Below are 20,903 nucleotides of genomic sequence, written 5' to 3'. Positions count from 1 at the left end.
TACGCCAGTCCTTGGATCCACGCCTGAATCAATACATATGACAAATGTTTCTTAAAGAAAGCTGTCAATATTCCTATTTTGCATGCCTGGTTGTTCAAATATTTGATTTTTTTCATTTACTTTGCAAAGTGGTTTTGTTCTTTCAGTTGTTACAGTCTGGTGTTGATTTAAAACTTGGATGTTTATATGCGTAAACTAAATGAATGAAATGTATTAGGATGCAGGTGTTCTGAAACGCCCCTGCATCATGTTCAACACATCTCATTTACTTATTTTGTGCATATAAACATCAAATTAATTCAGTTTGTTTGTTTGTTTGTTGGGGTTTAACGTCCGAGCAGCAATATTTCAGCTATATTCAGACAATGAACATGAAATGGATGATAAAATGAACATGAAATGAAAAACAGAAAGGATGGGTCACAAGGATCATAGGGTCGACAAATTTTGATTGCCACTGGAAAAAGGGGGGATGGGTAAGGTCGGGCAATTTAGCCTCCTGTGGCGGAGCGCAAAGGTTCCTACTCCGGGAGAATACCACAGCAGGGTTCTTTAACGTGCGAGGAACGTGGCATCTTTCCCAATACGGTGCACCACTATGGTTTGCGGTCAGGTTTTCCGTATTATAGCCTGACAACCCCAGCATGTAAGACGCCAGGGGTACCCCATTCCACCACCTGGGGCACACATCCCAGTTGCTCTGTGGGCAGAGCGCCTAGCCCCCGGCTAGGTTTCTGAGCACTATTTAGTCGCCTTATACGACAAGCTTAGCGCTGCTGCAGGCCTATTCTTTCAACACCCGAACCTGCACGGGGATCAAATTAATTCAGATTCAGGGTTTTTTTTAAATTAAATTAATTTGACCATGTAACTTTTACACTTATTTTGCAACTTGATTAACCCAGTAAGACATTTTTTTGTGTGAGCACGTTTTGTTTTTGTTTCGGTTTATTTAGTATAACTTGCTCTTTTCCTTTGTTATTCGTTCGTGTCTTTATTTCCTCTTTAAGAGATATAATGACAATACCTTTAAACAATTGAATATATGTATATAAACGTCTCAGAATGTGACGACTCTATTCGCTACACTGCTCCATCAGAGCAAATTGATACAGGGAAGATATGTAAACGTATCGAAAGGTCTGGAAAATTCCAAACTATGTTAGAACTGTCAAATTTGCGATGCATTATTTTGATCGTTCCCTCAGCGGGACTTGAATTCGTACCGCTGTGACATCTACAAATATGTCCACAGGATGGCGAATTTACTCCAAAATTTATCTTCCTAAACGTTTGACATGAAACACAGAAAATATGTTTAATCAATAGTGATTCAGAAAAAAACATTAAAACATGGGAAAATAATTTAACGACCAGATACGTAAGAGGCATCAGTCTGCATTATGTACATCAGTCCAAATTAATTATTGATTTTTACCATGATTCATAGTATATTTATTTTGTTCAACCAATTGGGTTTATTCACAATACCTTTAAACTCAATGTGAACACATCAAATGGTATTATGCAATATTTTGATATGCGAAATTATCAGTAGTATTACATGATTTGACACTTATAACATTTTACTGAAAATCCAAAAAAAAATACATTATCCATATAAATGTAAATTATATAATTATAACATCATGATTTTTACATTAATTGTTCAAAATAATTCATTAACGACCACAAAGACAGATAACTCTGTCTGAGCTGAAGGCATTAATTGCCACATAAACAAAGGGGGACAATTTGTAAACAAACACAAAATATATTGATCTTTACTGATGGTTTTAAAACGACCAACTTTAGTAGTAGTTTTACAACATAAAATCACGCATGAAAATATCCGATGAAAACATGAAAGATAAACATAAAATGCGTGGTTTTATGTTATAAAACTACTTTAGTAGTAACACATTTCTATACAGTTAAGAAACCATAGATATTGTCACGAAAATGAAATTATATGAATATATGCAATGTTATTCCGAAATTTCTTTTCCAACAAAATTTGTCGTTGGAACTCTCCGTTACTCCCCACTATAACCAAAATTTCAACTGTTGATTTCGGTAATATACTTCATTGTACAGCTATAAAAAAAATAGGTAGTCAAAATCAGTAGGCACATATAAATTTCCATTCCCAAAATCAGCCTGATATATGCATGGAGTTAGGAGAAATCACACTTTTACCTCGCAATTCTACACCTACTCAGGGGAGTTCATAGGTAGGGGAACCTAAGTCGCCTCAGTTGTTAATGAAATATGGCGTACATCATCTGAACCTCTCTAATTCTTGCCATCTGCCATCTATTTCAGAGAAATATTAAGTGAACAAGAACAGTTCCGGATTTTTTTATTGGTTCAGGTAACTTACTACGATAGATAATTTGCATACTGACTGATTGAATATTCAAAGGTAAAGTTCACTTCTTTGTTATTCAAATAGACATATAATGTACACACATGCTTTAAATAAGTGCCAACGCATAGACTACGTGTATTTGTGTGTGGACTTGGAAGCTGTATGTCACTCCTGTTACACTAAAGTCACAAGCGCAGGCGATACTGATACCAAAATTAGCCTCTGTTGACTGAATGGCCTCCTGGACTTTTGTTATTATCAACTTAAAATGTCAAACTTTTTCATTTTCTATTTTTTAAACTGCTGACCAGATATATTATTCCTATAAATGTCCAGTGTTCTAGGATTTTTCAAAAATTGAAGTTTTCTCGGGAAAAATCCATATAAAATCAACATCCCCACAGTCAATGACTGCTTTCTCAACAAAACAAATCCTTACAGCATATGAAGTTTTCAACTTGCCACCAGAAAGTGTAACTAAGTACCTAACTTCCCCTGACCCAAATTTCACTTGCCCCGGGCAACGGGAATAGGAATCCTAGAAGACTGCTTTAAGTAATAAATTGGTTGGTTATGCAAAATTAGTGTTCACAGCACAGAGTTATATACAAATCCTTGTTCACAGTAATGGTTAAGTTTAAATTTAAAAGTATGGTTTAATTGGACTGTCCATTGTGTTGGCTTAATGTGTAAACACAAGTGGAAAAAAGAGATGAACACCTTAATGCATGCTGTATATGCATGTACAAATGTATATAGTAAATGTACCCGATATCAGAATTATGAAATTTCTAATGGGCTTTGCCACATATAAGAAACAAGAACATACTTAAAGTTTTCAATTTTCTTTTATTATATATGTACAATGTATCACACTTTCCCACAATATGTTTTATAGCAGATACTGAAAACTTTTACAACTGTATTGTTTTACATTTTTATACTAAGTGTCAGTCTTGGACAGATACTTTCCCCTGGAAATAGGTAAATACATATAATATTTAATCTGCGCCTTCCACATGTTCAAAATATAATGTGTTGATTCTCCCATACTAAACATTTACTGAATTTAAGTCATTGTGTGTCCAATATGCTGTTGAAATAGGTCGAATTAGTTGCATAATTGACATGCAAGTCATGTTTCCTTCTGCTTCATGTACACGTGCATTGTCTATTAATTCAATTCACACTGATTAGGATACTGAAAATTAAACAAAACAGTATCAATATACATGTAATACATATATAAATTGACAACTTTTGATAATTGTAATCTTATAATATCTATATAAGAGTAATCAAGGGAACCAAGGTTATAGCGGTTATCAAAAGAATGTAATCCAGGCACAAAGACCAGACATGGAAAACATACATACACAATAAAGAACATAAAGTAACTAAAATCATACATACAAAGTAACAAAAGCAAATGAGCAACTCGGACTCCACTAAAAACTGGGAGCATGGACCAGGTGCACCGGTAGGGAAAGCGTCCTCTGCTTTTCTAGAAACACCCGCCGAGTTGCTCATAAAAAAGGCAAGTCCGGGGTAGTCAAACGAGGAAAGGAAAACTATGATTCGTTGAATGAATCAGTTTTCATGGTGCTGATGGATACACCATAACGATCCACGAGTTCATAATGACGACCATAATACTTCTGTAGTGATGACTTCAATCTTGTAGAAACATAACCGTGTTCCAGAAGCCTATTTGTTAGAGTTCTAGCGCGATACAAAAAGTCTGTAGTTTCGGCAAGCTCTGGCATAACGTATGAGTTGTGATATGAACACTCCATACGCAGGAGCGGAAGGGATGTTGCCACCGATGGAAGGAAATTTCAATTCTGAATGAAAAGTCATCACGTTTGTCGTAAAGTTTTGTCAACAGTTTTCCTCTACCATCGATTTCTAAGTCTAAGCTCTTTTGGGTAGATGCGATATATCAAATTCCCGAATTTAACGAAGTTGAAATCTGACAACACGAGTTTAATTATTCAAAGATTTTATTTATTTAGTTATCGTAAATCAGTTATTCGTACCGAAAAAAGACAGAAAACCACAGTACTGAAAAAATGACTGAAATTTACAGTACTGACAAATGACTGAAATTTTCAGTACTAAAAATTGAATGAAATTTTCAGTACTGAAAAATGACTGAAATTCAAAGTACTGAAAATTACTGAAATTCATAGTACTGTAAAATGGAAGAAAAGGTAAGTACTGAAATTACCGAAAGAAATTCCTTACGGAAATGTTTTGTGAAAGAAAAGAATTGATTTTATATCGGCATTAAAAGTAAATAAAATCTGTAGTTAAATTCCTGGTAGTGTGGATACTGTAATGTCAAAGGGGATAGTCTGTAAACCAATATATAAGGGGATTGTGGTTAATTTTGTGTGCCATGAATGTATAAACAAAGAAAATAGGTCAGGACAAGACAGAAGGTTAAAATTATTGTGATTAATCACTGGAACATCAGTCACAGTTTTTTTTATAAAACAAACGACTAACTTTTTGTTTCAAATGTTGAATTAATAACAAATATATTTGAAGGTAAGAATATTTAAAAATTTTTTAAGTTGATTATGCATGCTGTTGATTATCTAAGAATGAAGTAATACACGTGTTTCGATTTTAGCTCTTAGCTTGTTCAACCATTTTCCGTTGAATGCGCTGTCAATAACACATCTACAAAATGTAACTCCAAACAACTTTTTGTTTGAAGGAAATATTTACGATGTTTATCTTTAATAGTATCATTCATTAGGTCACTACACTACATGTCTTTAAGATCAATTTATCCCACTTGAATTAGCAAATAACGCAAAATTACCCATTAAACTGTGCCATTTAAAGCCCAGATGAAACTATAATATGACACGCCTAGCTGGGGGTCCGATGACTGATTGCAAAATTCTGAAGCATTTTTTCATCTTACGAAGGCACAGAGTATTCATGTATTTTAATTCTTCAAGTCATTATTTTCAGCGTTCAAATAGGTAGTTTTGTCAGCTGAACATTTTTATTGTCTATCAGACACTCTCCCTCTCAAACAGATGTTTGTTCAGAAACTTTAAATGCGTTTTCGCGTCTAATTGACAGTTTTGCCCCAACGAAATTCATCTAGGCAGGGCAAAAATTAGTCATTATTGGACTTCCCTAAAAATAGTGTATGACTGTAAGAAGTATTCAACCATAACATAGCTAGCCTAAGCCGTCTCCCACTCCATTGAAAGACATCATAATAATATATCGAAAGAAATCAAATTCATTAGGAGCAAGTATCATAAGGCAGAAGCCCCTTCAACAAATAAGAGGCGGTCTCTTGTTAATGGTAAAAAGGGGGGTATGATATAGAATCTTTTTACCAGAATTGGAAAACTACCGGTGCGCCTAGTCGATGCTCCCAGTTTTTAGTGGAGTCCGAGTTGGTCATTTGCTTTTGTTACTTTGTTTGTATGAGTTTAGTTACTTTATATTCTTTGTTGTGTATGTCTGTTTTTCATGTGTCTGTCCCTGGATTACATTCTTTTGATTCCGCTATAAACTTGGTTTCCTTGATTACTCTTTATGCATTTAGTAAATGATTTAGAGTTAGCTGAAAGTGGATGTTTTATTTTGTCATTCTCGTACATATATGTAATTAAGCTAATATGAATCATGAATTCTAAACAGGCTGCTTGTGTTACCTACCGTTTGTCATAGGGTGATTTCCATTTCATTTTGTGTATCTATACGGATATTTGCAGTTTTTGCCATATATATAGCTGCAAAAGAAACATCTGCTAAAAAGACCACAATGTAGACCAATTGTAATGTTTTGACCTATTTAAGTTACTGCGAGAATTCATGATGTTGATATCTCATTTTGTCTTATACTCGGCGTCACATGAATAACATACTGTTAAAATTTGAATAAAAATATTTTCTACGACTTTATTGACACCAACCGTCGTTTAAATTGTCTTAAATGACTTGCTCATTCGTTTAGCCAAACAGCTTCTCAAAAACAAGTCGCTTATTAGCTTAAATCATGCGTAACAAATCCTTACGGGAAAATCCCATACTAATATCCGCCATGTTGGTTTTTACGGGACGATTTGTTTACAAACGAAGTGCGTAAGTTCCCGTCGAACTCCGGTGACAATCGTCTGCTTGATCAACTTCTCGGTATTATACGTTGTTCGCGTAAAATAAATCCGAGATATCCGAAATAACGCCGAATTGCATTCTGGGTTCTTCGGTTTTTGGACAAACCATTTAAACGTAAACAACATCTCCTAGCAACCCGATCACTGTAAACATGGCCGACTTTTTACAATGTAAATATTGCCACCTAGAATTAAAATCTGACCGGAATTTAACGATTCAATGTTTAGGGAAAAGCCGTTTGGCTAAACGAATGAGCAAGTCATTTAAGACAATTTAAACGACGGTAGGTGTCAATAAAGTCGTAGAAAATATTTTTATTCAAATTTTAACAGTATGTTATTTATGTGACGCCGACTATAGGTATGTTGAGGTATTCCATGGATAGAATTATATGTATTATTGAGTAGTAAATGTTATGACATGTCTGTGTTGATATTTCAGTGCGGTTCCTTTTATTAAAGAGGGATGGTTTGCTCTAATTCATTTATCGCAGACATGCATAAGTTTTTAGTTTATTATGGTTTTCTTTAATTTCGTCGAAATCAGTTTTCGTGGTTAGAGAAAAAAGACATTTTGTTGGATATTTGAATCGTAGTTGGTAGGTCTATAATTTTTAAATCGAGTATTTTTCTGCCATTCCGGTAAAAAGTAGGACAATATTTTTTTTCTGGATATTAAAATACTTTTTGGAAACATTTATTTTTTTTTCAGTGTGGTAATGTATTGTACAACACTATGATTGAGACAAAAGTAATTTAAACGACAAATGAAAGATGTGTTTATGTCTCATCCGCATAAAATTACTTCTATTATCAGTTCCTTGTTAACGTTAGAAGTTCTGATAAGTTTGCTAGAATAATGCTATTTTCTTAATTGAGTCTACCCAGAAAGCTTCATAATTTGGCAATACACACAGAGAGCAACTATTATTCCTACAGAAGAATTGCAACATACAAGAGATATCAAACCAGCTATTAAATCAATACCGTTTGCTATGATAAACAGTCCTATGAATCATTGCATCCATAATAGCACCAAAGAGTAATTAAGGGAACCAAGGTTATAGTGGTAATCAAAAGAATGCAATCCAGGGACAAAGACCAGGCATGGAAAACAGACATAAACAACAAAGAACACAAAGTAACTAAAATCATATAGACAAAGCAACAAAGAACAAATGAGCAACTTGGACTCCACTAAAATTTTAGAGCATGGACCAGGTACAACGGTAGGATAAGCGTCCTCTGCTTTTCTAGAATCACCCACCGAGTTGCTCATAAGAAGTCAAGTCCGGGATAGACGAAAGAGGAAAGGGAAAGTATGACACGTTGAACAAATCAATTTTTATGGCGCAGATGGATACACCGTAACGATCCACGAGTTCATGAGTACGACCATAAAACACCTGTAGTGATGACTTCAATCTTTTAGCAACATAACCCTGCTCCAGAGCCTATTTGTTAGAATTCTAGAAGCCTACAAAAAGTCTGCGTACTTTCGGCAAGCTCTGGCATAACGTATGATATGAACACTACATACCCAAGTGCTTAAAATATTTTTCCATGTACAACGATCTCCGAAATAAAAAATATCTCATTCTTGAATCAACAATTGCTAACGTCGCAAGATTTATTTTGAAGGAAGAATTTCTAGTTCGTTAATATGGAGATAAAAGATAAAACATGCGAACACATTCATTAAGGTAATTCAATAACATATAGATTGTGAGATTCCTTTCCAATGAATGCATCGATGAATTTCAATTCAATTTCAAATTCTATATACTGTGCTAAATGCCCTTTGAGCCAGGAATTTTACATTGGTCAGACCGGTGACCATCTTTTTGACAGAGAAGTGGTCAAAAAACAACAAATAGAGTATCCTTTCGTCCGAAACTCACCCTGCAGTGAAAGTTATGACGATTTTTGAATACGATAATTTCTTTTTAAATTCTTTTTAAATAGTACAGGAAAGCAAGCCGCTGCGCAGCGTCTAGCAAAATAAGACCGCTTTATTATAAAGTGCAAGCCGTCATGAAAGAAGAAAATACCCTGCTGCCGTTAACTACTGACATTGCTTAAACATTTCCAAAGGGCGCTGCGTTCTTATGGATGTTGTGGAGGACTGTTTTCGGAAATGGATTACACGATAACAAGAAGACTTTGAACCACTGATAGTGTGGTTATTAGCTGTGAGGTTTTTAATCTTGAAGAGTATGAGAGTTATAATTAGGACAATGATTGTCAAAGATCAGTTTTCAAAGATTCCGAGATATTCAAAACATTGTTTATTATAAAAGACATGATGTTGCACCAGCAGACAAAGGTTTTACTTACAATACGCAGAATATATCTAATGTTTATTGTCAAATGTATATGAAGAAAATTGTAATAACAGTAATAAGACCTATTCTGCTCCCGCACTTACTACAGAAGACATTGTTAAAAACCATAAATCCGTTCTATCCTCTTTTGGTCTCTCTATGTAAAACTATGATTGTGATTTTCTGTTCATACATTGGATTCAAAACCCAAAATTTTCATACAAACAACGTTTCATAGCTGGATCAGAAAACAATGTACTTCCATACTGACAGCTGTTAAAGTGGGTCTTCAGTCTTACTACGAAACTTGTCATTCCAATTGTGGTATCAGTTCAATACGATTCCTAAAATACCGAAAGATTTTCTAGAAACCTTCGTGCTACGTAATAGCATCAAGACCTTCAAAGGTTGGAACGGCCAAATACAAATACTTTGTAAATAACGTTTAAAAACGGACATCATGTAGACAGCTTCATATTGTGACATATTCTTACGGATCGTTGCAAAAAGAAACTTGCAATTTTTGCAGTTTGATCAATTGTCTATGGATCTCCATCTGTAAATTTTGTTTTCCTAATTGTGTCACATAATTTTAATCTTAATGAAGTGATTCGCGCTATTTAATCTATTAATGACTGCTCTTGTTGTCATAATCTCCTGTCTCTAGACAACATTTGACTACTTCTAAAAATTATAAACGACTACTAATGTCGACTAAAGCTTGTTGAAAAAAAATATTTAATAGAAATAAAAAGAAGCAAATGTTTGCATTACTTTGCAGACATGTCTGAAAAGTTTGCTACACATGTACTAGAAAATAAATATATATCATATTATAAAGTCTTGATTCCTGAGTTTATCGAATGAATTTTAGCTATTCAGTTTACCACTAAACCTCATCATTTCAATTTCTTATATTGGTCTTGTCTTAAAACTCTTTTCATCACGCATGATAGGAAATCAGAAAACTTATGTACATGTACTTAAAATTAGTGAAATCTGATATGGTAGCTAAACTCCTGAATAATTTGAAAGTAAACTAATCTCGAGTTTTCTAAACCAAAACTCCATTCACCTAAGTATTCGCTTTTTATCATATTGATCTATAAGTCTATATGTAAAGTTTAAAGTACAAGATATACTAAGTTTATATATTGCAAATTTTGATATGCTGTACACGTGTTTCATTTAGTAACCTCTCATTAGCAGCACTAAAATCAAATATGTAGGAAGATCATAATCAAAATATAAGTTGTAAAAATCAGTTACATTTCTAGTGTTCTTGAACTTGGTTTAACATGCAACTAACATTTTAAAATATATCATTCAATATACGACCAATAGAAATGACGCAGTGTGAGTATGGATATGATCCGGCTTATGTCAAATTAAAAGCAGTGAAGGAAGATGCTGATTCACTTGGATTGCCTGTTTCTATTACAAAAGGTTTGCAGTCTGTGATAGATTTATACCAGGTGAGTGCACAAGTTTTACATGAAATATGTGCGTGAATAATATTCACGAAAAGGTAGCCATCTATATTGAAAAGAACCGTTGCAATCTGAATACATAGCTCCGAACGTACATACTTAGAATAGCGTGTGTCTTCAATAATAGCCCGTTTGGTTTAACTTTTCTTCATTATATTTGTTACACCCTATGCAATTTGTCAATCATATAAATTGGCAATGCACTTTGTTTTATGATAAATACATTTTTCATCAAAGCTATTCCTCTTCTTACAAATTAATGTTTACAGAAACGAGAAAGGTTCTGCGTTAAAATGACAACTGAGCCAAGTGAAGTAGTCAAGGGAATAGTGGAAGACACATTGAACCATCCATGGGAAAAGGTCTTTAATGAAGGGAAAACCAAATGGAATATTAACGTAAACATGTTGTCTGGACATTTAGAGGGTATAGCACATATTGCTACACTTATCATTTTCAATCACCAAAATGTAACCAAATTGATTGTATCGGTATATATGTCACCGTTCTACATACATGTATTAACTTGTTGCTTGATTAAAGAATTCCTGTGTGCACATACTTAATCATTCCAACTAGAAAAAAAACACACACACAAATTTGCTAAACCTCTATCTTAATAATTTGGAGGTAATCCCCAGCCCGGCCCTTAGGGTAAGATTACCTTAGACGGGAGTTAATATCAAGGAGAATGCTATGCTTAACGTTCCTTATAGTGTAGTCCGAGTAACTCATTTAATTTTGTTACTTCATATGTTGTATTATTTTGGTTATTTTACTTTAGTTGTTTTGTGTGTCTGTTTTCCATGTCTGGTCTTTGTCCCTGGCGTATATATATTTTTTTATTTCCGTTGCGAATCTTTGTTCCTTGATATCTCTTTTACACCGCTGGGTCGGTACCACCGAATCTTAGATCGGTCACATCTGGTATGGATAATGCCCCGACAAATTACAACAAATATACCCAATCGCACGTTCAGTTTGCTGACCATCTATTCCGGTACAAAAATTCTGATTATTTTAACTAATCAAACCATGCTCTGTCACTTTATACGATATATTTGACTACAACGATGACGAACCACATTGTACCATATCAAAATGTGGAATGAAAAATTGCAAAAATGCATTATTCTAGTAAGAGTAATTAAGGAAACCAAGGTTATAGCGGTATTCAAAAGAATGTAATCCAGGGACAAAGACCAGACATGGAAAACAGACCTTCACAACAAAGAACATAAAGTAACTAAAATCATACATACAAAGTAACAAAAGTAAATGAGCAACTCGGACTCCACTAAAAACTGGTAGAATGGACCAGATGCACCGGTAGGGTAAGCGTCCTCTGCTTTTCTAGAAACACCCGCCGAGTTGCTCATAAAAAGTCAAGTCCGGGATAGACAAACGAGGAAAGGAAAACTATGACCCGTTGAATACATCAGTTTTCATGGTGCTGATGGATACACCATAACGATCCACGAGTTCATGATGACGACCATAAAACTTCTGTAGTGATGACTTCAATTTTGTAGCAACATAACCCTGTTCCAGAAGCCTATTTGTTAGAGTTCTACAAAAAGTCTGCGTAGTTTCGGCAAGCTCTGGCATAACGTATGAGTTGTGATATGAACACTCCATACGCATGAGCCGAAGGGATGTTGCCACAGATGAAAGGAAAGTTAACAATTCTGAATGAAAAGTCATCACGTTTGTCATCGCCTTTGAAGTAACCTACTCTTTCTTCACTAGTACCCTTACAAACAAAGCCTTTCATACAAGAAGTCATGATGACTTAAGTTGCAAACCGATTAAGTTAATCTACGGATTAGAATGCAACTTACGCGTTATAGTATATGTCGGTGAAACACATGAACGATTGAACAAACTAATGTCCGGTCATCGTTCGCGAATTATTACCACCAAATTACCGACAGTTTATCATCATTTTATTTAACAGGATCATTCAATCCTCTCTATGAAAGTTTGCATTCTTTAAAAAAAATACAACCCAACGAACAGTCCTGTCCTAAGTAAAACTATCGTAGGGAAAGAGAGAAATGCTGGATACGAAAACTGGGTACTGCTTTATATTTTACCAGTGCAATAAAACACTTTTTAGTCAAAATAACAAGAACATAAATGTGATGATTTTTTAACAAAACTCCAAGACGGACAAGGAGTCATGGCCATAGCCTTTATATATCATCTAGATGCATTATATATCCATAGATAGTCGTCTTCCTTTCATACAAAAACCTTTTGGACTTCATTATATTCGAACTAAACTCCATTATATACCTCTCTCTCTCTTTACTATACTCCCTTTCCAAAACGAGTCTTAACACTCCTCATAAGAGTGAAGGAATAGGTCAGCAAGTAAAGGAGCACAATTTATTCCCATTGGAATGCCGACCGTTTGTTCAAAAACACGTTCACCGCACTGGATAAATATGTTGGCGATTCTGAATCATCATGATATAGACTTGAGGCCAACATTTTGGATATATGTAGGTTTCCACTTTTAAACAGCTTGTGTAGAAGGTCAAGATGTAGAAAACGATCACTTCTTCTACTATACCGTCTGTCAAGAATGTTATAGAAACAATGATATGGCTAACATCCTCCATCACAACAACCTCACGAACAAAACTCCCCCGTATTTCAAAGACAAATCAATATTATTTTATATTCCTATCCTTAACCTATTGACTTTATAGCTGATCTGATTCAAAACGAGGAACAGCGTTTAGCTAGATCCTTTAATCTCAGTTTAGATGCCGTCTTATCGTTAAACAATCCTTGTTGCGATGGTTTTATACATCGAATCTACACCTAAGAACTTGAGATAAAGGATACTACAGACACTGTGAAGTCAGCCTCATATCTTGACCTACACTTAGAAATCGGTGGTAAAGGAGAACTATTGACCAAACTTTACGACAAACGAGAGGGATGTTGCCACAGATGGAAGAAAAGTTGACAATACGGAATGAAAAGTCATCGGGTTTGTCGTCTAATTTCATAATCGATCTCTAAGTGAAGTCAAGATATAGGACTGACTTCAGAATATTATATTTTTAATTGTTTTTTTTTTTCTTTAGCAAAAGTATTTTTTCAGTGCATTTCGGCTTTTCAGACAATTAATGGCTTACTAGTATTTATATAATGAACATGAATATTATTATCTGAATTTCATTATTTATGAGAAACATATCATTTTATAAGCAAGACTCGTATTCTGAATTAGAAGCCATAACATTACTTCGATATTTTCATATATTTAGAAGCACTATTGAAAAAAAAAAGAAAATAATTCATATTTACAAAAAGAAAATATTAAGGTTTAAAGAAGTGACCTTTTTCGAATAAGTAATTAAATTCTTATTTGAAGGTCGTCGTCATTAAATGGTTGATCGTTGTTGTGTATCCATCTACGCTACGAGAACTGATTTGTTGATAGTTTACTTTCGTGTATCATGGACGTGATATTATATTGGCAACTTGACGTTTGTTTCGTGAAAAACAGAGGACGCGTATCCTACATGTACACCTAGATCATACTCCTGTTTTAAAGTGGATTCCGGGTTGCTCATATATTTTGTCTCTTTATGCCTGTTTTTATTTATTTCATGTTCTTTGTTATGTATTTTTTATGTCATGTCTCTATCAATGCACTAGTTGATTACCATACGAATCCTAGATCCTTTGATTTACCTTTGCATAATTTTATTTTCAAAATGAGCCATGAAATTTTAAATATCGATTTTGTATACAACCATGAATGTATTGTATCATCTGTGTTTGTATATACAAGGAATGTAATGTATCATCTGTGTTTGTATATATCCAGGAATGTAATGAATCATCTGTGTTTGTATATAACCAGGAATGTAATGTGTCATCTGTGGTTATATATAACAAGGAATGTAATGTATCATCTGTGTTAATTGGACAGTGAGTGAGTGGAAAGAATTAAATTGTGTAAAATGTAACCATAGTAACGTGTTAATTTTTTTAACAGGTAGTTTTCTCAAATTTTTGATAAGTTCTTCTCGTGCCAAACGGGTTTTGGAGATTGGCATGTTTACTGGCTGTGCCACCTTAGGCATGGCGGAAGTCCTACCTGAAAATGGCGAAGTATTCGCCTGTGAACTTGATCCGTATTTGATTAAGTTGGCAAGAAGGCTCATGGACAAATCTCCCCACGGGAAGAAAGTTAAAATTATTGAAGGTAATAATGAAGTCATTTCAATATTTATCATTAAAGTTAAAAACTGCATAATGTAGACTTTAAACCAATTGAAATTATACCAAATCCTAAAACTGGAGGATGAATTTTCTAATAGTTTGAATATCCATTAATGCAGTTCATTAAATTGGCATGTTCGTTAAATTCAAAGACGAAGTACATTCGAAATAAAGATAAAATTACGTCAATTGATATGATATGAATGGGCTATAACCCACAGTTCACCAACTTAAAACAGCCAATATTGGTCAATAGTTGACTCATAGAGCTAAAGAGTAAACATTATGTTCAATAATATTCCTTTAAAGTAAGTATAGTTGAAGCGTGCTTGGAAAGGAGAAGAGGCTTCATTTAAAACAAAATCGTTTTCGGAAATGCTTCGAGGATGTCAGTAACTGATTTTTTCAATATTTAAGTGCTTGTGGTGTAAGATATTCCTTTAAGAAACCGTTGTCTTGACAAACTAGATAACTAACTGTTAGATGCACCTTTAATAAAGATAAATAAACAAACTCACATTTACTATTGCATCTTTATTTTAGTGTGAGTAAGACTTATGTTAATGTAAATGATGTTTTATGGGTGATGTTTTATGGGTACTTTCTTTGTTTATTATAATAATTATGACTGGTGACCACAGATCTAACATTTTATCCACTTACTATACATGGGAATATATATGACATTTTACTATTTAACAAAATAAATAAGGTTTAGCTGTTATTGACTTTTTATGACAGTTGGCATTCAGAATTTTCTTTACTCAAATCTAGGTTCGGAAATCACCCATCTCATCAACGTTTTTTTTTATGGAAGCATCATCATTTATTTGTTTGCAGCAAATTAATGGATTTAAGTACGTTGTATAGTGAATATCAGTTGACCCCAATGTTGACCTAGTTTGTGTTTTACCTCCTTACAATTTATATCAGATTAATTTGAATTACGTCCTCAAATTAAACAATGAAGTGGACTTGCCAAAGAGTTCATGTGTTTTTTTTGTTTCGTTTTGTTTTGTTTTTCATATTCCAATATATTCTTTGAACTGGGGATCGGATCGAGGACCACCAAAGTTAACATAAAATTCAATGCTAATACTATAGTGTAGATGTTGCATACATAGATGGTGTTGATGGTGTATATGGTGTTTATGGTGTAGATGATGTATATGGTGAAGATGGCGTTTATGGAGTAGATTGTGTATTTGGTTTTTATGGTTTAGATGGAGTATATGGTGTTTATGGTATAGATGATGCATAGTGTAGATGATGTATATAGCGTACACGGTGTAGATGGTGGATATGGTGTAGGTGGTGTATATGGTGAAAATGATGTTTATGGTGTTGATGATGTATATGGTGTATTTGGAGTATATGGTGTAGATTCGATGTATATAGTGTAGATGGTATAGATGATGTATATGGTGAAGATGGTGTCTATAGTGTAGATGGTGTATATGGTATGGATGTTGCATATGGTGTATATGGTGTAGATGATGCATAGTGTAGATGATGGATATGTTGTAGGTGAAGTATATGGTGTAGGTGGCGTAAATGGTGTAGAAGGTTTAGATCGTGTACAGGTTGTAGATGGTGTAGATTGTGAATATGTTGTATATGAACTAGATAGATGGTGTTTGTAGTGTAGATGGTTATATGGTGTATATGGTTTGGATGGTGTGGATGTTGGATATGGTTTATATGGTGTAGATGATGCATACAATATAGATGATGTATATAGCATATAAAGTGTAGATGGCGGATATGTTGTAGTTGGAGTATATGGTGTATATGATATATATTAGTGTAGAAGGTGTATATAGTGTATATGATCTATATGGTGTAGGTGGTGTAAATAATGCAAATGATGTGTATGGTTTATATGGTGTATATGGTGTATATTGTGTATATAGTGGTTATGGTGTAGATAGTGTAAATTGTGTAGATATTTTAGATGGTGTATAAAGTTTAGATTGCGTAGATGGTGTATATTGTGTACATGGTGCAGATGGTTTTATGGTTTTGATAGTGTATATGGTGTATTTGGTGCATGTAGTGTAGATGGTGCATATGGTGTATTTGGTGTAGATGATGTTTATAGCGTATAAGGTGTAGATGGTGAATATGGTGTAGTACTTAATGTAATCAATATGATACAAATCCAAAAAACTTAAGAAAAATGAGGAATCGGGTTGTAAGTGTAAAACTGATCAATAGTAATGAAGCTGCCAGAACTACGATGTCATCAATTATAATGGATTTCACACTACAGATTATGGTGAAACTGCCTGCTGTACATAACATAACAACTCGAAGCATGTACAAACACAAACTTTCGACTTTCAAGTTTCAAGAAAAAACTTGTTGATGTAATATTTATATAGAAAGTATCGAAATCAAACTATGCCACTATCTATTTCTCCAATAACATAACAAACATAACCGGCCAAGAAATATACAGAGGAAGCTTTGCAATGCATCATTTTAAGAATGGTGAGCTATTACGATTTTATAAAAAAAATGTTACAGGTTCGCAATATGGCTTTGAGTTAATCAAATGTTCGTTTAATTTTATGCAACAACTTTGTATTTTCAAAGGTCTAGCACTGGATAACATGAAAGACTTTGCAAAAAAGGGGGAAAAGTTCGATTTTATCTTTGTGGATGCTGTCAAAAAGGAATACATAGATTACTTGATGGTATATTTATCATTTCTGTAACTTTTTCTCATATCATTGCATTGTAAGTCTTTGCTGTTTGTTGTTGGGGTTTAACGTCCGAGCAGCAATGTTTCAGCTATATTCAGACAATGAACATGAAATGGATGATAAAATGAACATGAAATGAAAACAAAGGATGGGTCACAAGGATAATAGGATCGACAAATTTTGATTGCCACTGGAAAAAGGGGGATGGGTAAGGCCGGGCAATTTAGCCTCCTGTGGCGGAGCGCAAAGGTTCTTACTCCTATCGAATACCACAGCAGGGTTCTTTAACGTGCGAGGAACGTGGCATCTTTCCCAACACGGTGCACCACTATGGTTTGCGGTCAGGTTTTCCGTATTATAGCCTGACAACCCCAGCATGTAACACGCCAGGGGTACCCCATTCCACCACCTGGGGCACACATCCCAGTTGCTCTGTGGGCAGAGCGCCTAGCCCCCGGCTAGGTTTCTGAGCACTATTTAGTCGCCTTTTACGACAAGCTTAGCGCTGTTGCAGGCCCATTCTTTTTAACACCAGGACCTGCACGGGGCGTAAGTCTTTGCTCCGATAGAGTTCATGATACCCCTTATCCCTTTTTGCCTCATAACTCTGAAATGGAAAATTAAAAAAAAACGATTTAAACAGATATAAATCTGTATGTCATATTGAACATTTGCATATTTAAGCAAATCTGTAAAGACCCTCAGAATTATCGTTAGAGGCATCGACGCATAGACGTACAGACAGCAGTTAAAAGTCTCAAATTCCTAAAAATAAAAATCGAAAAACAATGCAAACGAATAAAATAAAACTGTAAACCAATTTGAATTTGTGGCTTATTTCTTGTAAATTACACTGATTCTGATGTTTCATATATTCATCACAACAACGTCAATCGACGAATAAAATAATTGACTTTGTTTCTGTAAAATACTGAATGAAAACTTATATATTTCAGATATGCATAGACAATTTATTAGCCTCTGGTGGAACCATAGCGGTAGATAATGCATTATATTTTGGTAGTCCTTACGCTGGAAAACCTGATGAACCACTTGCAATGTTCAATGAATGGATTCTGACAAGGAATGATATTTGCCATGTAAGTTACTGCCTTAAATTTTATATGCTTCTTTAGATCACATTTTATTAAGTCTTATTAACACTTTTGTAATAGGTTACATTCGACAATAAACCAAATTGCACCACGTTTAGTGTATTTGACACTTGCATCTATCATTGACCTTTATTAGCCATTTACCCACAAATCTATGTCGCTATTAAGAAGTTCCATTTTGATGATCGTTAACTTTAGTCGCTGCATTTTTACGGTTTTTTTTTATAATAAAACAATGCAGTATAAGTATGAAGCATTTGATGACTTAAAATCCCTTTTGTGGCATACGGGCTGCAACCATAATTCATACCATTAATGAAGTGTTTTGTTCATCTCCAGTAAGGTACTAATTCCTGAGTATTCGGGCTTTTCTATACAAACGTGATTACAACATTAAAGATCTTATTGCTACCAGAGAGATTTCATTTAGTCAAAAAACAAAAACTGATTTGGTTCTCGTGATTGTTTATTTTTAATCAGGTAAATAATCTTCAATCTTGATATTTTCGCCTCTGACATTCCATAAACCTTCAGATTTTGTATTTTAAAGATACAACGTACTGTGGAGTGAAATAACTGATTAAAAGGGGAAAATTATTTTACACTGAAAAGAAACTTGCACCGCGATTGATATACTTCAGCAGAAATTGTTTTAATTAACATAGCAATATAATCATGTTTGCCGAATTAACTATATTCATGCATGTAACAATTTAAATTATTTATAAAAAAAAAAACCTATTGATGATGTAACAGGTTTTGCTGCCAATAAGAGATGGGATCATGCTCATCCGACGGAAAGAAGATATGGTAGCTGTTAACAATCAGTAAACAAAATCTGCAGAATCTACAGAGAAAATTAGAGTTAACTATAATTTTAATATTATGTACATGATAACGTTTTTGTTTTATGATGGTATAGCATGTACATGTAGTATATCAAGTTAAAATGTAGAATTTTTATTATAATCAAGTGCTTATAAACAATATCATAATAATTATAGTTACTTTTATGAGAAAGGAAAATTAATGACTGGCTAAATAAAAACAAGTTACGTTGTTGGCAATATATCTTTATTAATGATTTACTTTATGGAGACATGTTTTCTCTATGGTGTTCTGCAGAATCAGTATACCTAAAGAATATTTATTTTACGAATTGGCCTACTTTATTTTTATCTTGATGTGTTTCTATAACAAATGGAATGCTTTTTTGTTTTTACTACATTAGCGAACAACGTCATAATGTTGTAAACAAATCAGGATGTTGGAAAGGTCTAATATCTGAAATCAAGAATTTGCACACAGTTATAACCATTTTCCTTCGGGACACATATTTGGTTTTTTTGCGCATCCATGGTTCAGTTTCCTAAAATACAAAAAAAATAAGTAAACATGAAAAAAATATATTTATGCACGGTTTCGGAAGTTGCAAGTATTGTGTGTACATGGCAGTTAAAGAATTAAAGATAGTGAAGCATTTATGTTATCAGAAGGAATCCTGCTTGTAAGTTTAAATTTAATATAATTTAATATTTTTAATTCTTTAATTCTAAATAAAGCATTTACAATTAATAATCTAAATAAAAAAAGATGTAGATTATTAATTACAAATGTTTTTATTCCAATAAGTTGCTTAAAAAATGACAGTTTGCAGAATTGACGAACGCAAAAAATAGTTTGGTTAGCAGAAGTTTTTAATACTTCTTTTAAAGGCATTTACTCCTAATTTGAGTCAGTCCTTACCATAAATCAGTTTATCTTAAGTAGGGGGAATCTTAAGGATCTCGCTTCATCGATTGGAGATTTCTTTCTAAACTTAATTATCTTTGTTGGCCAAAACACCTTACAAACGACGCTTACCAGATTGTACACACTTGCAATGTGAAAAGTTCCGCTGGCGGAGTAAGACTTGTTAACCATCGGAGTACCCAACGTCACACACGTTTTTTTTTTCTGGTGGTTCATATTAAAACTACTTTATATTTTATATTTTTTGCGTGTCGCCTGTGTTTTATCTTCAGTTTTTTTAAATGTTATTATAATGTTTTATGCTGCTAACATTGTGTACATGTATGTAAATTATAAATCTTTCTTCTTTTCACATTTTGGCCTAGTCTGTGGACTCTGATGTCTCTGGATTGTCAATCTCTCTTTGTGTCTGGGTAATTTAGGCGATGTTAATATTTTGCAAAAAGTATTTTTTGACATACGTGCTGGATTTATTAATAAAAGAAGAAATCCTCATGAAATTGTTTTTTGTTTTTTTTTTTTTTCGGACTGATTTTTTTTTTTTTTTTTTTTTGGGGGGGGGGGAAAAAAAACACTTTATTGCATTTTGCTGTTAACAATCATCATAGAGGTACAGCATTCTCTCTATAAGCCCTATAGAAAGTAGTACTTCTAAGTTATAGGGAAACTTATAAGCCTAAAAAATATCTCTTAATGTTAGTTTTACAAAGACTATAGTTTTACAATATGATATGTAGATGACAT

The 20,903-nt window shown here is 33.8% G+C and overlaps 1 protein-coding gene across 1 annotated transcript; it reads left to right on the top strand.

Moving 5' to 3' along the window:
- Positions 1 to 9,961: 9,961 nt before the first annotated feature.
- Positions 9,962 to 20,703, top strand: LOC148624701 (uncharacterized). Its single transcript, XM_088567540.1, has 6 exons — positions 9,962 to 10,321; positions 10,606 to 10,762; positions 14,358 to 14,567; positions 17,183 to 17,283; positions 18,249 to 18,392; positions 19,164 to 20,703. The coding sequence occupies exons 1-6, from the start codon at positions 10,193 to 10,195 to the stop codon at positions 19,236 to 19,238; spliced, it is 816 nt and encodes a 271-aa protein (XP_088423666.1). The 5' UTR covers positions 9,962 to 10,192; the 3' UTR covers positions 19,239 to 20,703.
- Positions 20,704 to 20,903: the final 200 nt, after the last annotated feature.

This window comes from Perna viridis, chromosome 2, assembly GCF_037379345.1.
Source record: "Perna viridis isolate PV_CMFRI_1.1 ecotype Kerala chromosome 2, ASM3737934v1, whole genome shotgun sequence".
Lineage (NCBI taxonomy): Eukaryota > Metazoa > Mollusca > Bivalvia > Mytilida > Mytilidae > Perna > Perna viridis.
The sequence above is the reverse complement of the archived record's forward strand: the minus strand, read 5'-3'. Positions and strand labels throughout refer to the sequence as shown.

Coding starts and splice junctions, on each gene's coding strand:
- LOC148624701 (XM_088567540.1), top strand. CDS start 10,193: ATGACGCAGTGTGAGTATGGATATGATCCGGCTTATGTCAAATTAAAA. Junction 14,568..17,182: donor GAAAGTTAAAATTATTGAAG/GTAATAATGAAG, acceptor GTATTTTCAAAG/GTCTAGCACTGGATAACATG. Junction 18,393..19,163: donor CAAGGAATGATATTTGCCAT/GTAAGTTACTGC, acceptor ATGATGTAACAG/GTTTTGCTGCCAATAAGAGA.